At 34.6% G+C, this 22,194-nt stretch overlaps 1 protein-coding gene across 4 annotated transcripts in view; it reads left to right on the top strand.

Moving 5' to 3' along the window:
* Positions 1-22,194, top strand: part of GBE1 (1,4-alpha-glucan branching enzyme 1) — a 290,641-nt gene that overhangs the window by 71,267 nt on the left and 197,180 nt on the right. For all 4 annotated transcript variants that reach the window (XM_019839239.3, NM_001009872.1, XM_045036323.1 and 1 more), the window contains 1 exon segment: positions 16,399-16,514. In XM_019839239.3, coding sequence (XP_019694798.1) covers positions 16,399-16,514 — 116 coding nt within the window.

Here is a 22,194-nt window from a genome sequence, read left to right as displayed (position 1 = left end):
GCTCTTAGCATAGGGCTTGACACTGTGTACATTCACAATAAATATTTCTGAATAACTCATTTTTGTCTTTGTCTGGCATTTTCCAATTTAAATGGAGAATATGAATATTATTGTCTAGTTTGTCAAAATATGCCCTTGCCGGCTTACATTTTGAAGCTGTGGACTCTCTTGCTAGGCTCACTGGTGGTGGTATTGGTGGTAATTGAAAGCATAACATTTCTTTTCTATGGAATAAGTAGACTGTACCTGGTAAAATCTACTCTTAAGTTTCTCCAGGATAATTCCTTTCCTATGGAATTTGGATTCATCCCTTCACCAAATATTTCAGTATTTTGCTTAGAAGTCTTTGGAACAATATTAATAGCGAGTTGAAGATAGAACCCTGGAAAGCTCACAGTTAGGGGTAAAAGGATGATAAAGACATGAGAGACGAAATTGCAGTAGGAAAATGAGAAGAGTGTCCAACCATAACACAGAAAGAGAAGAGTGTCCTATCATAACACAAAAAGAGAAGAGGGTTTTCAAGGAAAAGATGGATATATACAGTGTTATTGTATTATCTTCATAATATCTAAAATGTAGTGGACACTTAACTGTGCAATAAGTGCTTAATAAAGACTTTCACAAATTTTCCCCATAGCCCATTGAGGTAGATACGATTACTGTCCTCCCAATCCAGATGAGTACACTGAGACTTAGACTATGGCACTCTCACTAAGCTAACCTATGCTGGAGATGGGATTTCATTCAAGCCATTTTGTTCCTGTGATGTAACCACTGAACTAGAGAAGGGCTGAGCACCATGACCTCATGGGAAGTGAATTCCATTTGCAGCTTTTCTTTGTAGTGTAGGAAATGTTGCTTAACAGAGAGTTCTTCCTATAATTTACAGACCTGGAAATTCAAACTCAAGAAGTTATATAATCTGCCCAAAGTCACATATGTAGTAAATAGTATTTGAAAGGTTTATCTACCAGTATTCTACCCATATCATTCTATTAAGGCTCCCAATTTCATACCTTTGAATTACATATAACTACTGTGGTGTACTTCTGAAATTTGTATCTCCAGAAGCTGATTTATACCTTTGGGATAATTTTACATACAAACTTTAAGACATCAGTGTTGAGTGTATGAGTGTGTGGGTGTGTGACATATATGGAATCGAAATTCCATATATATATGTGTATATATATGACAATAGATAGTATAAGTAATTAAACAGTTTACGTTCTTTACCTTTGAGTTGTGAAACAAGAAAATTCGAAGTTGCCTGACTTGAAAGAGAACTCATATTAATTTCTTTTCAAAGTATTTGAAGAGTCAAACTTCATATCATTAAGATCACTTTCATTTTTAATTTTTGGCTGCCACTTTTCAAATCTCAGCTTCTTTGACTATATCTTTCACATACAGTTTCACTGAATTGTTTCTAATTGTATGAATTTCACCTTTCAAGGTGATTTTGAAATTAGTTTTGAAGAAAGCTTTAAGAAATTGTGTTTGTTGGCCCAGGTGCCTGGGTGACTTAGTTGGGTAAGTGCCCGACTCTTGATGTTGGCTCAGGTCTGGATCTCATGGTTTGTAAGACTGAGCCCCATGTCAGGCTCTGTGCTGACAGCCTGAACCCTGCTTGGGATTCTCTCCTTCTCTCTCTGCCCCTCCCCCACTTTCTTTCTCTCTCTCTCCTCTCAAAAATCAATAAACATTAATTAAAAATTAAAAAAAAAGTTTGCTGGATGATATGACTAGATTGAATATGGTGAATGAGGGAAAGGTGGAAATCAAGTTACAGGACATAACATTCAATATTATGTCATTTATTTTAAGACACACACGAGCATATACACCACACACAGCTTTTTGTTTCCATAAATAAAAATAATGTATAAATATATGTGTATGAAGTATATATTAATGTACTGAATTGTGTGTGTGTGTGTGTGTGTGTGTGTGTGTGTGTGTGTGTGTAGTAGTAGTAGTAGTAGGTATTGAAGAAGAACCACCTGACTTTTGAGTGTACTATCTTAGGGAAAGAGGGGGTCTTTGGTAAGTATCAATTGAGTTATTTAAGTTGGGCTTAATCACCCAAACAACTATTATAACATCTAGTACAGGAAAACAGGACAATAAAGAGAATCATAGATGACTCTTATAGATGAATCTCATAGATTTAATCAGAGATGATTAAAAAAAATTGTATCATTTAAAATTATGATCATGCTACTCTTGTGGAATATTTGGGGATATTCATTCGGTTAGGATAAATAGTAATGGCTAAAGAAATGAATTATTAGCCAACATTTAGTACATACTTTAAGATGAACAGTATCACTATTGTAGTTTTAAAAATTCACGTTAAATGTAACTATAAAACAATGATTAGTTTTGGTAACTATTTGTTTAATGCACATATTGAGTTTCTCCTATGTGCCTGATCCACTACTAGAGCTGGAGAGATATCTACCTTATTACTTTTTTATTGCTATTTCTGTATCTAGCTTTTATTGTTTTACTTGATTGATAATGAAATCTAGTTCATTCATTGCTTTGGGAACCTATTTAATAGGAGGAATTTAGAGAGAAAACATGTACATAGAGATAGGATGAAGGGATGTACATATGACCTTCATTGATACTGAGTGTCCACCTGATATCAGAGAACTGGGTCCACATAGTACAAGGTAGGACAGCAGTTTCCATAAATGAGGAGATCTCCTTACTGTGAATAGAGACCAGGGACAGGCACAGAGAAAGCAAGTAGTTCTCTATCTGATTCAAAGGGTTTGCATATGGACAAATGGCCAGTGATCAAGAGAGGATAGAGGGAGCTTAGTCTGTTAAAAAAAATAAAAAAGTGGTACAGTGGCCTTGCCCTCTAGTGATGGGGGAAGAGTGTAATGGGATAAGAAGGCAGAGCCTTGCAGGCTCTGTTAGGAGGTAGTTAAAAGTGACAGAAACATTTTAATGATTTTGTTTCAAATTTTAGAGTTTTTGAAGCTGATCAGTACAGTAGTTAAAAAAAAAAAAACATGATTATTCACTTTGTTTGACTTTAGATAAATGACTATTAAATTAGAAGCCAGAAAACCTTGTAATAGTAAGTGGTTTCAATGTGCTTTATTTTAATGGAATTGCCTTAATGGAAGTCAGATTTATTCTTGAACATGTTAAACCTCCATATAACTTGCCAGTATTTTCCTGAAATTGGCTCTCTGATTTCTGAAATGGGAGTGGGGAAAGATGTGAAAATTGATGGCCTCAAGCTTTTTAAAATCCAAATTGAAACTTGTACTACAAAGAGGGAAGTTTAACCTGAGAGTTTATGCCTATATCAGCATGACACAGAGCAGCAATTGAAGTTTTCTTACACCCCACAGATCTAATAAACACATTGGTTCATTTAAAAGTGATTCAATTTTCTTGGATTTGGGATTTCAGAAAAGAAGGAGCGTAGCCTAATGAATTATGTGTTATGTGTGTTATAAATGTAGATATCACACATAGAGGTCTATTTTAGATGCTATTTGTGTGTAGATAGGGATAATTAGGCATTTTGTGAATCTTCAGATTAACAGCCTATTGAACATTTTAGAAAATCAGCTTTAAGCAGTGATACTCTTTTTGAAGTAAGCTCTACACCCAACATGGGGCTTGAACTCACAACTCTGAAATCCAGAGCAAGCTGTACTGAGTGAGTCAGCCAGGTACCCCTTGAATGGTGATATTTAATTGTATATTTCAGATTAATTATATTTTTACATATATTTATATAATATACACATATATACTTTTTAAAACCTTACAGTTTTGTAACTTTTCTCTTTATGTGTATATTATCTATAATTAATACATAATTAAATATTATCATTCATAAAAATGTGATCTTCTGAAATATGTTTATTATATAAGTTACACATATTTTTAGAGTTTAGAACATAAAGGAGAAAATCAAGATCTATTCTTCAAATACGAGTAAACACATTCATGTTTCTTTTAATTAATACAATTTTGCTTTTAATTCTTCATAATTTAGTTAGTGATACCTATTATTTGAAAAGATTAATAAAAAGGAGTTACTTAGACGTTTGTGCTTCTGAATCATTTCTATTTCTTGGTAAATAGAGATAATTTTTTATAATCTTAGTGTATAATGAAGTCTTATTAAAGGAGTTCTCTTTATGTTCACTTGCAAAATAAAAATAAATGATAGACACATGTAATAAGTGCTGTAACAGATACACGTTTAGGCTACTTGTGGGATGTTCAGAGGGGTAATGCTCACTCTTCCTAGGTGCACAAGTCAGCTGTGGCCATAGTAATGCTGTGTAACACACTATCCCAAATTCGATATGTAACAACAGTAACATTTATTTGTCACGCATGTATTTATGGATTTTCTAGGGTGGCTGTGGTTTTTCAGGGTCTAGATATACTTAGGGAAAATGATGGGGTAGTAATCAAGATGTTTTTTGGTGGGGGATGAGGCTGCTGATGAGGGACGGGGGAATTGTTGCAAAGCATTATCAAAATTCATTGTGTAAAAGGGGCAAAAGAAAAAAAAAAGGTGCCAAGATTGCTATAGCAACATTTCCCTGTTCCTGACTCCATGATGAAAGTTACTTCAGGCTGAATGAGACCTCTAGATCCATGATGCTTTCTGACATGATTAGATCTGTTTGATGTCTGCTCTGGACCCCTTGATCTAGGCTCTCCAATCACTATCTTCCTGAAAGTTTCTTTTTCTTTGAATACTGGCCTTCTACCACACTTGCCCTGTAAATCTGCATCCAACTGTCTGATTTCTCTGCTCCTGCACACCTTGTAGACCCCAGGGGGAAAATCTCTCTCTCTCTCTCTCTCTCTCTCTCTTGCTGTCACTCTCTTTTAATTCTACAGTTGTCTTCCATATGGCTATACACAGAGGGTAATGCTAGGATTATTGTTGACAGTTAGCATTGAATTAGTCTAAAGAGCAGCCTGAATCATGTGCTCTATCAGTTGCTTGACTGGGAATGGTGACTTGTTTGGGCATTGTGGTCCAGAGTGCCCTGTGTTTGACAGACTGATGCATCTCTTTCTCTGATAACTGCCACAGACCTGCCTAACAGTTTCAAGGTTTGAAAACATATACTGTTGAGCTTTCTATTAATTAAAAAATCCACATGCAGAAGTTATTTCTTAAAGCATAAGATTCCAAAAGAATAGCTTTAATGCATAGTACAAACATAAAATCTAGTTAAGAGCGCAATGTGTGTTATGCAGATTTCTAATGGAGAGACAAGCTGGACGGGGTCCAGATGGTTTATGAATGTCCTACAGAGTAAGAGTACACACAGAAGCAGTAGTCAAACTAACATGGATTCAAATCCTAGCTCTGTCATTTAATAGCTGTGGGACTTTGGCTTTATTGTTCTCCCTCTTTTTTAGCTTGTTTCCTCATCCATCAGATGAAATCTGTACTACTTTATAGGACTGTTGAGGTAATTGAATTATATATTGAATGTCAGGCTCTGAGGACAACCCATAACTACTGTTGCTGCCCTCAGTGTCACCAAGTCATCCTATTTTTTGTTAATGTAATGACTTTTATTACTTCTTCTATCACAATAAAACCCTCCATCCCTGTATCATTTGTGACAGCCTCTGCTCAAACCATTTTTTTTTAAGAGAGTGGGTTTTATGATAGTTTTATAGATTTCTTTTTCTTATAGGACTCTTCTAGAGTCCAGCATAAGTTCTAACATCAGCAGCAGTTTGTATGTTTACGTTGGTAATCACCCATAAATCTACTGCTAGTCTGGGCTCCAGGAGAAGATATACTTATTTCCCCCCCATCTTCTAATATGGTCAAGTTGTTTATCTTTGCAAAGCCTTGAAATATTTAATCATTTTCTCTTCAGAGAAGGCTTCAACTGTCCAGCTTGACTCTTTATTCTACTTATTGACCAAGCTATCTTCTCAGCATTAAATTTTTATATATGTCTCCCTGCATGGTCTTTCCCTTTACGATATCTCTGATACAATCTGATTTTAGTGTAGGGCAAAAGCTCAGTAGAAATGAGCAGATAAAGGCTACCTGACCTTTAAAATATTTTCTTATTTTTTAACAGCTTTATTGAGATAGAATTCACATACTATACAACTTAACTATTTAAAGCATACAATTCCATGGTTTTTAGTGTATTGAAAATAGTGTTGTGCAACCATAGCTACAGTCAATTTTAGAAAATTTTCATCACCCGAAAAGCTCTATACCCTACAGGTACCATCTCACAATCTTCCCATCCCTTCCCTAGCCCCAGGCAACCAATACTTTATATAAATTTACCTACCCTGGATATTTCACACAAGGGAAATTATATGTGGTCTTTTGTGACTGGCTTCTTACACTTGGCATAATGTTTTCAAGGTTCCATGTTGTCACATGTATAAGTACTTCATTCCTTTTTATGGCTGAGTAACATTCTATTGAATGGATATGCAAATTTTTTTTATCCATTTATTAGTTAATAGATATGTGTGTGTTTACCTTTAACTATCATGGGTAATGCTGCTATGAACATTCATATACAAGTTTTTGTATGGATGTATGCTTTTATTTCTCTTGGGTATATAACTATGAGTGGATTTTTGGGTCAAATAGTAACTATATCTTTGTGTCGTTAGCTTTTTGAGGAACTTTCAAACTCTTTTACATTTCCACCAGCAGTGAATGGGGTTTGCAATTTTCCCACACCCTCACCAATAAATATTATCCTTGGTTTTGACTGTCGTCACCCCACTGTGAATGAAGTGATATCTTATTGTGGTTTTGATTTTCATTTTCCTAATGACTAAGGAGGTTGAACATCATTACATGTGCTTATTGGCCATTTCTATGCCTTCCTTGTAAAAAGATCTATTTATATCTTTTGCTCATTTAAGAAGTTTGGTTATTTGTCTTTTTATTATTAAGTTCTAAATATTCTTTGCATATTTTAGACTTAAGTCCCTTGTTAGATATATGATTTGCAAATCTTTTCTCCCATTCTGTGAGTTGTCTTTTCACTTTTCTGATAGTGTCCTTTGACACATAAAATTTTTAATTTTGGAGAAATACAATTTACCATTTTTTTTCTTTTGTTACTCATACTTGTGGTGCCATGTTTAAGAACTGGGTCACAAAGATTTACTCATGTGTTTTCTTCTATGAACTTTATAGTTTTCACTCTTATATTTAAGTCTTTGATTCATTTTGAATTAGTTTTGTGCATGTTTTGGAGTAGGGGTCCAAATATATTCTATAGTGTGTAGAGATGCAGTTGTCCTAGTACTATCCATTGAAAAGACTATTCTTTTTTCTTTGAATGATCTTAGTCTCCTTTGTCAAAAATCAGTTGATCACAGACACCTGGGTTGTAACATTGCTAGCTATATTAGTAAATATTATTTTACATTCACTGGTGTATTTTCATAGGCGGTTATAGGGTTCAGAGGAAAACTTTAGAATTGCTTGTCTGATTACTGTAGACCTCTGACATGCACTCCCCCGCCCCCCAGAGTCCAGTTTAGGTAGAATATCTTAAGATAAAAGATTAAATTTTAAGGTGTAGAGGAGATTCCTAAATTCAAATCTGTGCTGAAGCCAGGGAAGTCAGAAATGGATTAAGTTGTGACCCATAGTGATAAGCATATAAAAGTGAGCTGGAGTGTGTGTTCTATGAGAGCCTCCCTACTCAGCTTCCGATATTTGTTAACATGGAGGGATACAGTTCAATGTACTGGTCAATTAAAACATAATTGAGGGCCATTCTTGGCCCATGGAATGCTGTTGCTGCCTCTGATGATTGATCATATTGCATTAGTATTTTTCTTCCATTATTTCCCTTTCCTATTTTGTCTTTTTTTTTTTCTTTTTTAATATGAAATTTATTGTCAAATTGGCTTCCATATATTGGCACCCAGTGCTCATCCCAATGAGCACCCAGGTGATATTTTGTCTTTTCTATGTTCTTTCTTAAGCAAATATTGTACCACTTCATAGCTTTAACTATTTAACTATTAATGTCTCCCTGCTTTACTATTACTTAAAGATTATAAAATAAAAGGATAGTCAAGTCCAGACCAAAACCAAACCCAGGTAAAATGGCATAGAAATCAATAATAGGAGTCACAGCAAAGATAAATGCCATTACCCTTAGGTCCCAAGTAACAATTATTCTTGGGCAAGTGTAGATGGCAAGAGTTGCTAGAAATTGAATAGGTTTTCAAACCCAATTGCCATGATAGAATTCAGTGTACTCTTAACTTGTACTGAATCAAGTAAACTAAAAATAAATTGAAACTTTAAAACAAATTACATATTTTCAAGGTTATGGAATATCAACAAAGGTAGAACATATATCAGAACACTTTTTAGAACTGAGTGTTTTTAGAACTTGAGTGGTGGGCTCTAAGCGAAGCAGTAATTGGTGAGGAGGGGACCCAGCCCAGCTAGGCAGGGGAACTTCAAGCAGAGCAACTTTGCTTTCACATGTTTTATGCAGTTTTCATGGAGTTTTCCATAAAATCTATTTTGAGATAACTGAATGGTTTATATTACTAAAAATAAATAGATTGGTAAATAAATCACTGGAGTGATTACCACTGTATTAGGCCATAAAGTACACCGCATTATTTCATTTCAATAAAACTAGAAATAAATGAAAAAGCTTGAAAGAAAATATAACACCCACCACTCAGTTCCTCCCAAATAACAATAAGAGAAGAGAATAATCAAAAGTTTTAATTACAGCCTGTTTTTAAAAGAAATGAAAACACTGTATCAAAAGCTATCTGTTGTAGCTAGGACAATTGTGAGAGGCAACTTTTCTCATGCCTGTTCCTCATCTGATCCACAGAACACAGAAAATGATTCAAATGCCTATTTTCTAAATTCTCCTGAGTATGGTCATAATGAGTACTATTCCAGATGTATTGAAGAGAAATTAGTTTGTTGTATACAGTGGATCCTTTGGGCATTAGGGCCTCATTCTCTTAGTAATCCCTGCCTGAGTGAGGCTGGCATGCCTTGTTAAAATTATAATCCCTAATGTTGATGAGGATAGGAGTAGTTAAGCATACTCATATGCTGCTGGTGGAAATATGAACTGGAAATGTCTATCTAGAAAGTAGTTTTTATTAATCTAATTTAGAACCATAAATAAATAAAATACTTACACCCCATTGTTTGATAAGATCACTTTTCATAATTGACAACAAGGAAAGAGATTTAGGCAAGTATTTGTGCACAGAAACTTCACACCATTAGTTTTTAAATTTTTACTATGGAAATTTCTTGGTATATAGAAAAGTAAAGATAAGCTTTGTCTTAGTCTCTTGGGCTGCTGCAACAGAATAGACTGAGTGGCTTGTAAACAACAGCAATTTATTTCTCATAGTTCTGGATGCTAGGTAGTCCAAGATCAAGACATTAACAGATTTGGTGTTTAGTGCCTCTTTTATAAAGGCACTAAACCCATTGATGAGGGCTCTACCCTCATGGCCTAGTTACCTTCCCAAGGCCCCACCTCCAAATACCAGTACATAGGTTCATTTATTTCAGTTTCTACTTTAAGGGATTTTTTTCTTATTATCCCCCTTTTTGACAATAAGTTTTTTTAATTATTTGAGTTGCTTACCTCATTTTGTAGTCAAAAATATAATACCGTAAACTACTCATCAGTATTATTTCTTCCCATATACATAATCGCTTCTATTCATTTTTTGGGATTATATTTTCATACCTTTGAAAATCACAAGAAACTACACATATTCAGTTTTATCATCCTCTTTCTTTCACAAAATGTGTCATAATATACCTTTCCTGTAATTAGAATTAAAGAAACATGATTAATTCTAATGAAGTCACTTTTGTCATGCATGTTTTGATTATGGAGCCCTTTTCTTCTGTGCATACCTTTACAAACAGTTCAGTGAGTGAAGCTCTAGATTATTTGATTTGTTCTCTAATTTCCAGAAAGTTCCACAGGACTGAACATTGTTCCTTATAATAAGGTATTAATATTCAATTGGTTCTGAAGTTAGAGGCATTCTGACTTACTCTAGATTTTGTTTTTGAAAAGCACAGGTAACCTAAACTAATATGTGTTAAGAGCATTTCTCCTAAGAAATAAATGCTGGAGGTCTTAATAAGATTATTCCCAGGGTACCAGCTGCAAGCAGAATTTGAAGAATGATGATTCCTAGCTACCCAACTAAGGGAAGAATTACCTGGAGGAGAAAAAAACAAAGGACATCTCCTGGAGGAGAAAAAAACAAAGGAGAGGAGATCTCAAAGGAGATCTGACAGGGGTGTATGTCAGAAAGGACTACTGTCTTCCACCTGCAGAGGCTATGTATTCCTCTCATAATCCTAGGTAAAGGCAATGCCATGGGAAGTTTCAGTTCTCAACATTATGACTTCTTGGGAACAGAGTAGATGCTTTCTTGGCATGAGAGAAGTCCCTAGAACTTCCATTTGACAAACTAACTTTGCATAAATCTACATAAACTTTGCATGATACAAAGCTTGAAATAATTAAATAACATTGTATGATGATGAAGAGTGTTTAGTTGCTTTAAGGAGGTCATATTCCAAATATTGAACAACTGTAATGACGTAAGTGTATAACTGTTATGCACTCAGATGGGAAGTGACTGAAATCTGCCTACAGGTCAGTAGTGGCTTTGTATTAGCTTTACCTGCTGCATTCACCAGGGATCTTAAGTCACTGCTGTGTGAAGTCTACGCGTCAGGGATTGGCCTAAATGTGGACCATGTTCTTCAGCACACTGACATCTGCATCAAAGGTGTAAGGCTCTACACGGTAAGTTGGAATGATTTCAACCATGCATAAGGAAATTTTGTGTGAAACTCAAGAACTCTATAGCAATGAGGTGCATAAGTGTTGATGAAGAGAAATACTTTACTGTGGGTTAAAGAGTTTGGGAATATTTGAGGGAGGTTGACATTTAAGAATTTTATGTGAGGATTATTACATCAGAAAAAGAAAGGTTGTTGGGTTTGAGATAAATATAGAGTTAGTGAGCCTGATGCAGTGACCTTAAGTTAATGTTTGGCTGCCTGTGCCGAACGTGTGTTTGCAGTTCATATTAAACTATGCATCACACATTGTTTCTTTTCCATATCTCGATTTAAATTTAGTCTGCTTGTTTTGAGTCTATGGACAAATAGAATCTTTTGCATTATCAAATATGATGGTAAATTTTAGCCAGTTAATAATAAAATACCTATTAAACTGTTTGCTTTAAAAACGTGTCAGGTTATCATAACTTGATAAATATTAAGTGTCCTAGAAAATGTTATAATGCAATAATTTATGCAGGCAGGAAACATGATCTTAAAATTTTACCAAAATTAGAACAATTAAACAAATTGTTTTGGGTGTTTCTAATCCTTGAACTTGGCAGTGTCTGTCTACATTATGGAAGGAAATGAGGCATAGAAAGAAAAATGAGTTAATATGTTAGCATTTTAAAATTTTAATGCTACTTTTCTAGATAAAAGATGCCAAATTTTTATTCATGGTCAGTGAACAGTGGGGCAAACATTTTAACCAAGCAATCTCTTGATGAGAATATTATAGAAAACATTATATGTAGACATTAATAACAGTATATTGAATAATGGTCTTAATATATGTTATCTTTTCACATTTAAATTTGTTAATTTTTGTTCCCTGACATTAATACATTAAAATTCCTTAATATGTTAGGGTCGCCTGGATGGCTCAGTTGGTTGAGTGTTTGACTTCAGCTCAAGTCACAATCTTACGGTTTGTGAGTTCGAGCCCCACATCGGGCTCTGTGCTGACAGCTCAGAGCCTGGAGCCTCCTTTGGATTTTGTCTCCCACTCTCTCTGCCCCTCCCCTGCTCACACTCTGTCTCTCTGTCCCTCAAAACTGAATAAACTTAAAAAAAATTTTTTTTAAGGTCCTTAATATGTTAGCTCTGTTCCATAATCTTTATCTCACTAGTCTTCTTTCTGGCCTTTACAACCCTATTTATTTCCAAATCTTAAATCCTAAATTTCATGTGAGTAATACTAATTTTGAAGGATTATTAATGACATTTCCTATTTCAGAATTTCCTTGACCTATTGATTTAGAGCATTATTTGGTAGTCCATAAACTTAATTTAATCTAGAAAATCACTCACAAAGCTAGGAGTAGAGCACAACTGAACATACCTACTGAACCAGGCAGTTGTTTTGAATATAGTCCCTAAGCCAGTAGCATCAACATCACCTGGGAACTTGTTGGAAATACAAAGTATTCGGCCATACTTCAAATCTACTGAATCAAAAACTCTGTTTTAATAAGCCCAGGTAATTCTGGTCATGAGCTAAAGTTTGAGAACCACTGAATCACTGAACTGCAATACTCTCAAAGTTAGTTCTGTGCTTGATAGAGCAGCAAATAATTGTCCAATGTGGTAATGGGATATTTTTGGTCCTATCCTGAGGCCTACATAGGGATACAAACCATTTGCTTAAATAAAGTTGATTCCATCTTATGTACTCCGAATATAAACCTTGCAAGATTAAAATGAGAAAAGTTTAAGTAATCTGGTTCTAAAACTATCTCTGGTGTGGCTTAGAATCATTTATCATTCTTGTTGTTGCTATTATTTTCAGTTATGTTTAGGAGTAAAGTCTCCTGACTCATTTCACAAAAGGAAATATTTTCCTAAAATTTGTCTTCCAGCCTCTGTTATTTTTGCCTTCTGTATTTTTGTGAAGCAAATTCAATTTACAAATAAAATATTCAATTTTATTTAAAGTTTTTATATTGGTCATTTGATATTTACTTTTTATTTATTTACTTTATTTTTATTTATTTATTTTAATTTTTTAATTAATTTATTTTTAATTTGTGTACTTTCACAGTTGGTTCCTTCAGTTATTCCTAGATGTACCTTAATGTTGGTTCCTTCTTTCTTAACTAAGTGTCAGGTCCAAATCCATTTTTTTTATTATTCTTTTTCTTGGCCTTAGATCTATTTCTGGAGAAAAGCATCTTATTAGCTATTTTGGAAAACCCATTTTAGGGAGTAACAGTCTTTCATACGCGTGTTATGGTATGGAAGTGGGAAGTATTATTGGTGTCCATGTTTCCAATGGAAAAGAAGCCACACTAATGAAGGAGATGAGTGAGGAAAATTTAGGGCTAACAGTAATTGGAGAAAGAGTCAAGAAAATGACAGACTCATCTGACTCAGTGGTGTGGCGCAAGAGGGATTTGTGTGGAGAATTTTCTGATGAAAACATCGCAAGTTGTTTCATGCATGCATGCTTTGTAAACTTTCCTCTCTTTCCCATATGAAATGTTTAGATATATTCTACATTGCTTATGGCGGTTGGTGGCATGGATTTTCTTTGGGGGCATATGTGAAGATGCTCTAAATTTTGCTTTGAAGGGTGGGTTTGGCAAGAAAAATGTAACTGCAATAAAATAAGCACCTGAGTTTCCATGAGTTGGAGGGGTGCTAATAACATGAAACCCTTGAAGATGACAGAACAAGTTTTTTTTTTTTTCACAATGTAGAATTACAAATAATCAGCATGTGCTTTAGAAGATTTATATCTCCAAGATACTATATAAGGAAAATGTGAATCAGTAAAAGTATTTTTCTTTATACAAATATTAATACTTGTTTAATGAGATCTTAAAACTTAAGTGTGTGCAAGTTGAATAACTAGTTCAACGGAAATTCAAAAAGTAATATTCAAAAGCACATTGATTTTCACATTACTAAAAACAGCTTTTACATAAATCTGCATTTGTAAATTACCCATATAATTGAAGATTCACTTTCAAAATTATAAAATCTTATTTGTAGTTGAGTTTTTAGTGACTCTCCATTGTAAATTCTATTATTCATTTTGGTGTACTCTTACTTAATTTAACTTTTTCTTGAGATATGACTGTCATTCTGAACACTAATTTTGAGTTTGGCATTGAGTGGGGCCGATATTAAGCTTTCAGTTCATATTTAAGGAATGAATGAATGAACTAATGAACTGTACCCTTTATTTTCAGATCTAACTAACCAGGAAAAGATCTGCTGCTTGTCTTAAGTTTATTAATTGTCTTAAGTGATTAGCTTAAAAAGAAATTCAGTAAATGTGTGAAGTGTTATAGTACCCAGATATTCATATTTCAAGCTTTTTTTCCCCCCAAATTATGCCCTGAATTCTTTGCTTTGGTAAAGGAATGTCACACTATATGTAGGTCAGATGGATTTGAGATTTTAAGAACAGGAAACTATAAGAACACAGAGCCTGTTGAGCTGTTTTTTTTTAATTATAAACGACCTTAAGACATTTTCAGAATGTCTTCATGATGAGAAGTAGGGAAATGTTTAGAAAGGTCTTTATTTAAACACTGTTTCTTACACCCACTCTATCCCCAACCAACATTCAGACTGGCTGGAGGTGAAGATATTTAGAACTGTTGTGGTGAAAGCGTTGGTGTTGTAGAGAAGGAAATCATGGCATAAAACAAGCTTCCTGATGTTTTTATTACCTTCTTCATTGAGAATCTAATGTCCTAGCACCACAGTGCATGGCATCACAGTGCTGTTTATTTATTTATTTTTTAGAACTATGAAATAATTTAGATACGAACAAATAGGACCTACCTTAAGATATAGAATGTTACAGATATTATTGAAGCTTCCTGTGTTCACTTTCCTTTACCCAGTGGAAATCCCCCGTAGAATTTGATGTTTAACATTCTCATTTTCCTTTTGATATTTTTTTATACGCACATGTATCTATAAATGTTATATAATACTCTTCTGTGTATTTTTGAACTTCATTTAAATGGTATTCTTCCATACCATTTTAAAATTAATTTTTATGCTTTATTTGCTGTATATATTTGCTCTGTTCCATTTAGTTTATATTGTTGTATAGCATTTCATTGTTTAATTATAACAACATATTTACTCATTCTATGTCTGACTTACATTTTGATAGCTTCCATTTTTTGCTATTCTAAACAGTTCTTCACTGAACATTTGTGAATGCTATCTCGTGCATATTTCTCTAAGCTATTACCTAGGTAGGGGTAGGATTGCTGGACTTTTAAGTGAACGTATCTTCAACTTTGCTGTATAATGCCAAGTTGTTTACCAATTTATACTCTCAGTTGCAGCATTATTTTATATCCTTGCTGACTATCTGTTATTTTCAAACTCTTAAGTTTTGCTAATCCGGTGGGTGGTAAATGGCGTCTCACTGTTCTTTTAATTTGTGTTTCCCTAATTATGAGTGAGCTTGAGCATTATTACATGTTTCTTGGCCTGTTGTGTGTCCTCTGCTGAGTGTTTTTTTTTTCATTTTTATAGACAATTAGAGAGTTATAGACATTTTTCTTATACTTTGGATGTTCTCTTTTTCTTGGTATATTCATTATAAATGTATTCTCCCAGTTGGCAGTTTGTCTTGTCATTCTGTCTATCTATCCGTCTATGAAGATACATTTATAATTTTGCTGGTTGAATTTATCAGGCTTGTTCTTAATGTTTTTTGGTTTTTTTTGTATATTGTTTAAGAAAACAGTTTTTCAACCTGAGATTATAAATATATTTTTCTGTATTTTCTTGTAAGCATTTTGCAGTTTTGCCTATCATGTTGAAATATCAATCCGTGCTCAAATGATTCTTGGGCATAATATTAGGTAGAGATCTATTTTTCTTTTTTTTTTTTTTTTTTCATAAGGATAGCCAATTGTCCCAGTACCACTTACTGAACAGTGTGTCCTTTACTTACTGATTTTGTTTCCATGTGTGCATGGGTCTGTTGTTGTTCATTTTGACTTTCTTCCAGGATCAGCAATCTACCTTTCTTCTGCCCCCTATATTTTACAACCTTTTAAACCCAGTTCTGTCATACACTTGTGGATTTGGATATATGTAATATGATTTTAATTATTTTTCATCATTTTTATTCTGCTATAATATGTATCTTGTCTAATCACCAAGAATGCATTTCTGTTTTTCCATGTTAACTCCCTTTGTTGATGTTTTTTCTTAAAAAAAGATCCCATCATTTTCTTTTACATTCTATTTATTGATAGAATTGGAAGAACAATTGAAAAAGTTGTAATCTTTAATTTTAAGATGCAAAAGGGAAACTTTCAAATACATTTCTTAAAAATAAATTAAAAATAACCTGCTTTTTTCTAAAAGGTTAGTAGAGTATTTTGCTTAACACCTTAGAAAACTTAACATTTTTTAGGCAATTTAATTCTGTACAAGTAGGCAGCATATTATGCTTTGTTTGAAATCCATTAAATATTAGTCTTACCATGCTGTTGCTAACTGATCTTCTTTATTTTTTTTTTTAGATGATTGGAATCCATTTTCATATCCATACAAGAAACTGGATTATGGAAAGTGGGAGCTTTATATCCCACCAAAGCAGAATAAATCTCAACTTGTACCTCATGGATCCAAATTAAAGGTACTTTCTACCCTCCTGTTTTTATGTGAACTTACTTTCTTTTTGTTCTGTTTTCAAAGTTTGATTGAAAATATTAGAATGTAAACTGATGCATGATAATTATGGGAGAAACAGTCTAAATATTCAAATAGAGGAAAATTTATGAGAAGTCGTCAACAAATTGTGTTATATTGGAACTGTATGTTTGGTAAGGTACTAAACTTATTAACTATTATTATCAACTTTGGAAACTATATATAAGGAGTGATTGAGTAATTACAGAAGTCTAACTTGAAAAAAAGAAAATTTGATACAAAAATGAAAACTGTCTTCAAAGCAGCAAATGTAGAGAATTTTTACCTGTAAAGAGAGTCTTGATAAAATTGATTTTATGATGAGCCACATGAATGTGGGAGGCAATCTTGTGTGTTGGAGATCTATGCATTTGGGGGACATGATTTTCCTGGTGATTCTTCTTTCTGGTCTTGAACATCAAGGCTCTTGTTTCTCCTGTTCTTCTGTATTAAGGTTACCTGGATTGGCCTAGGGACCTCCTTGTCAGAGGCAGACTGAGCGTCCTCCACATACCCACTGCTTTGCCTAACTGTATGTTTCTGTATTCAGGGTTTACAGAACCCACACAGCTCTCCTCTCTCGTCACCTCAAGGGAAGCTGGAAGGATGGGTCTGATAGCCTGGATTACAGATTTCAGGCATTTGGTTATACAACTCCTCTAACATTTACTTGAGTTTATCCCATGCTAATAAAATTATATAATGTTTCCATGTCCCCTTATTTCTTTCCCTTCTTTGGACATATGATTGCATTCAAAGCATTTATCATGACAAATCCTATGACTAAATTATTATTTTTATTGGTGTTCGTTATTTAACAATATTAACTCAGTTAAAGTAAAACCAAAATGTATTGTGTAGTTGTTTTGCAGTTTTGTTTTGGTTTGGTTTTTGGTCGTCTTTTTATTTTATTTCTCTTACAAATCATGAAATTGTAAGTATATCAGAAAATTACTGAAATATTGCCACACATAATATAGTTACCAGAAGAGTGTATTGCCTGGAATAAAGAGACTTTTTAACATGGGATAGCAGCCAAGGTTCTTCTTAATCTATAGTGAAAAGGAGACAAAGTAGCTACTGTATACAATAAGAGGGATTTACATTTAATATAAATAATCCCTTCCAAGTCAGTATAAACTCCACAAGAATAGGGGCCTATGCTGTTTTGTTTCCTAATACTGTCTTTTCTTAATTCTTGGAACAGTGCTTGGCACAGAGCAAGCACTCAAGAAGTATTTATTAAATATTAGAGCCACTTTTAGGCCCAGTCCTTGAAAGAAGAAGCCAAAGAGCTTGATTCCTGTATAGTTATGTGGCCTGATTTTAGAAAACTCTGAGGCAAGGCAACTGTTATACTGGTGTCACTTTAGGTCCTATGGACATTTGTTTTTTTATTTTTAAGAACTGAACTTATTCATTTTTTTTTCCTTTTTAAATTTGTTGGCCTCTTAAATTTGAAAACTTTATGAGTTCTGACACCTTACCTACTTCTTGTGTTAAATGGTGACTGAATTAATTTTGACAAGTCGTTTTTATACATGGGGAAAAGTAATTGATTACCGAGAATGAATGATTATTGATACATACAAGCAATAAATGGTAAACATTTGCCTTTCCCATCCAGCTCCAAATCCGTTATACTTTTTGCTATGATCTGAATGTCTGTATCCTCCCAAGAAAACATATGTTGAAATCCTAATGCTTGATGTGATGGTACTAGTCAGTAGGGCTTTGGAGGTGCTTCAGTCATGAGGGGGCAGCCCTCTGAGTGGGATTACTGCCCTTATGAAAGGGGCTCCGGAGAGATCCCTAGTCCTCCCATCATGTGAAGATGTAGGAAGTCTGCAACCCTAAAGACGGCCCTCACCCGTCCAGCCTGACACCTTGATCTCAAACTTCCAACTTCCAGAACTGTGAGGATTCTATTTCTCTTAGGTGTAGGCCACCCAGTCTGTGGTATTTTGCTATAGCAGCCGAAGCAGGTTAGGATGCTTTGTCCAGGATGCTATGTACTATACTATTCTTTCTTTCAAAAATTTAATTGACTTTGACGAGATGAAATGATCCTATGATAAAAAAAAAACAAAAACAACAACAACAAAAAAACAATTGTAGAGGTACCTGGGCGGCTCAGTCAGTTAAGCATTGGACTCTTGATTTTAGCTCAGGTCATGATCTCCTGGTTCATGGGTTCAAACCCTTGTCAGTCTCTGAGCTGTCGACACAGAGCCTGCTTGGGATTCTCTGTCTCCCTGTCTCTCTGCCCCTGCGTTGCTTGTGTGCACGTGCTCTCTCTGTGTGTCTCTCTCTCAAAAATAAATAAATAAAAGTAGCTTTTACCTTTTCACTTGGCTTTGAAAATCAGCATCTAATGTAAATAAATGTTCAACAAGTATCAAGTAAACTGTTGTGGAATCTTTCTTCATTATTATTCTCTTAAAATTTCAGTGAAGATAATTAACTGGAAATTTAGGTCCAAAATATTACTCATAGTATTTAGATGTTTCAAACGGTGAGGAAACATTTAGATGGTGTTATAATGTCAATATGGTGATATAATTAGTTTTTTATTTATGGGAAATGATGTATCAAATTTTCTTTGGAGGAGGGGTTAAGTTCTCTATTAAAAATCAACTAACTTGAGGTTTTTGGCCTTTCTATCTGAAGTATCCCTAGATAGTCTATCTTGGTAATTAAAATTCTTGTTTTAAATTGAACTTGAAAATTTATTTCAGTTCACAAGGGATTGACCTTTATAACTCACTTGAGGATGTTTCTCTTATGAATTATCTGGTAACCATTAACAAAAAAGAAATGTTACCTACCATTGAGATAATAGCTTTGTTTTCTCTGTAAAACATTTTTCAATTGAATGCTTTGGAAGAAAATACTAACTGCTTATGTGGTCATGTAAATGTCTCCTTTCTATGTTTGTGAATTTACCAAATAGAAAATATTTAAACATATATATATATAAGGCTGGAGCGCCTGGGTGACTCAGTCGGTTGAGCATCCGACTTCAGCTCAGGTCATGATCTCATGGTCCATGAGTTCGAGCCCTGCATTGGGCTCTGTGCTGACAGCTCAGAGCCTGGAGCCTGCTTCAGATGCTGTGTCTCCTTCTCTCTCTGCACCTCCCCTGCTCATACTCTGTCTCTCTCTCTCTCTCAAAAATAAATAAACATTACAAAAAATTAAAAAAAAAATTAATATAAGGCTAATTAAACTTTCAAGACTCTAGAGATATAAGGAAAGAGTAGAAGACTGCATTCCTGAACAATGTTTTTTGTTTGTTTATTTTTCCAAAAGGCTGTTTTCAAAGTTGAGCATACAGGGGATTCACTCCAGAGTTCATAGGAGAGTGGGGTGAGGGGGCCTAGTAGCATCCAAAGTAACAGCCAGGTAACAACCCTGCCTAAGCCATAAGGAATAAGGAATCAGTTACTGGAACACAGAAAAAGAGTTGGCCATCTTGAGAAAAGCACTGAGCTTTGGTGAGACACATAGTTTCTCCATGGCAACCTTACAGGGAAGGAGCCAGGGAATAAGGAAACAAATACGCTCATGTCTCATTCTTTTCCTTCTCTCTGACCTCTTAACTGGGGCTACACATTGACCAAACCCAATGAGAAACCAGTATTCTGGAGAATATGGTCCACATGAGTCAGCATCCTGGGGCAGAGAGCTAGGTGAGAAGTGGATCTGTCCATACTAGTAAAAAGTAGTTCAGGAGGTCAGTAAAGACCTCAGGTCAAGAAAAAATAAGAGATCAGGGAAAGTAATTCTGGAAGGTGGGTTCCAGTGAAGAATTCTTGTTCTTTTCTTCTGATTCCCATTTTCTTTTCTCATTCCTTTTTTTTTTTTAATTAAGAAAAAATTATTTTTGAGAGAGAGAGTGAGTGAGCACATGTGCAAGTGTTAGAGGGTCAGAGAAAGGGGGACATAGGATCCAAATCAGACTCTGTGGACAGCAGCCAGCCTGATGTGTGGCTTGAACTCATGAACCGCGATATCATGACCTGAGCCACTGAAGTCAGACACTTAACTGAGCCACAGGGGTGCCCCTTCTTTTCTCATTCTAATTAATGCTCAAATGACTAGCAATGGCAATGAGAATTGTCTTCTCATTTTTTAGTGTTTAGGATGTTTGTGTATTTTAACTTTTCCTTCCCAGTCCGTTACAAAATGAACTAGAACAGAAGTTTCTTGATCCTAGACCTTTAATATTTTCAGAGGATTCATGTGTTATTCAGCTTGGGATGTCAGAACAAAATACCATACACTGTGTGGCTTAACCAAAAGAATTTTATTTTCTCACAGTTCTGGAGGCTGGAAGTTCAGATCTGGGTTGGGTTCTGATGGAAGTTCTTTTCCTGGCTTGCACTTGACTGCCTTCTTGCTGTGTCCTCACATGGCTTTAATCCCATCATCGGGACCCCATGCCATGACCTCATTTAAACCTAATTATCTCCCAAATGCTCCATCTTTCAATACTATCACAGTGGGGATTAGGGTTCCAACATGTGAGGTTAGAGGGGAGCACAATTCAAAGCAGATCATAATGCTTTTCTAATTATATTAAGATGTTACGCAATGATTGGTAGAAAGGGGAATAAAACCCAACACCTATATTTGCAGTTTTCTTAGATAAGACACAATGAAAAAAAAAAAAGAGATTGCTTTACATTCATATTTAATTTTATCCTCATAAAGTAATAACATGTGAGAAGGTATTGTTATTATATTCTTATTTCCTACATAAGTACACTCACCTGTGGGTTTGAATTGAGGCTTGTCTCACAGCAAAGCCCATGCTCTTAACTGTTATTTTACAATGCCTGTTAGGCTAAGGGTTCACAGAGAAAAGAAGGAAAAAAAAAAAGTGATACACAGGAAATAAAACTGGAGTCTCAGATTTATCAAATCATCTTATACTATATTTGTATTTGCTTTTTTTGTGTGGAAACTATTATCCCCAATTTCAGGATGCTGTGAAAGAGAGTATTGAAGTGATCCTCTCTAAGAATAGAAAGGAGATACATAATTTGTAGAAGGTTTGGGTTTTAGGGGGTAAAATATAAGATTTGTAAGTAAAGTGAAACTAATAATTGAGATCTGGAATGAGTTTACTAGACAGAAGGATGCCATTGAGTATGGGGCAAGGATGTGTTGTGAAATTAGTGAAAAATTAGTGAAAAATTTTTTGTATCTGAATATTTGCTTAAGAAGGAAGTGTTCATTTGTGCATGAATGCTCACCACTGCATTATTCAAATAGCCAAAAAGTAGAAATGTCCATCAACTTATCTACAGACGATGGTATATTATTTGGCCATGAAGTACTGATACATGAATGAACCTTGAAAATGCTATGCTCAGTGAAAGAAGCCAGTCACAAAAGCCAAATTTTGTATGGTTTTGTTTTTATGAGCATCCAGAATAGACAAAAACGTAGAGACAGAATGTAGATTAGTGGTTGCCAAGAGCTGGGAGAGAATGGGGGTTGACTGCTAAGGAGTATACGGTTTCCTTTTAATGTGATGGAAATGTTCTGCAGTTAAGTCATGGTGATGTTTGCATACCATGAAACCTTGTGAATATACTAAAAACCACTGAATACTTTAA

This window comes from Felis catus, chromosome C2 (assembly GCF_018350175.1).
Source record: "Felis catus isolate Fca126 chromosome C2, F.catus_Fca126_mat1.0, whole genome shotgun sequence".
Lineage (NCBI taxonomy): Eukaryota > Metazoa > Chordata > Mammalia > Carnivora > Felidae > Felis > Felis catus.
This window is presented reverse-complemented; position numbering and strand designations above follow the sequence as displayed.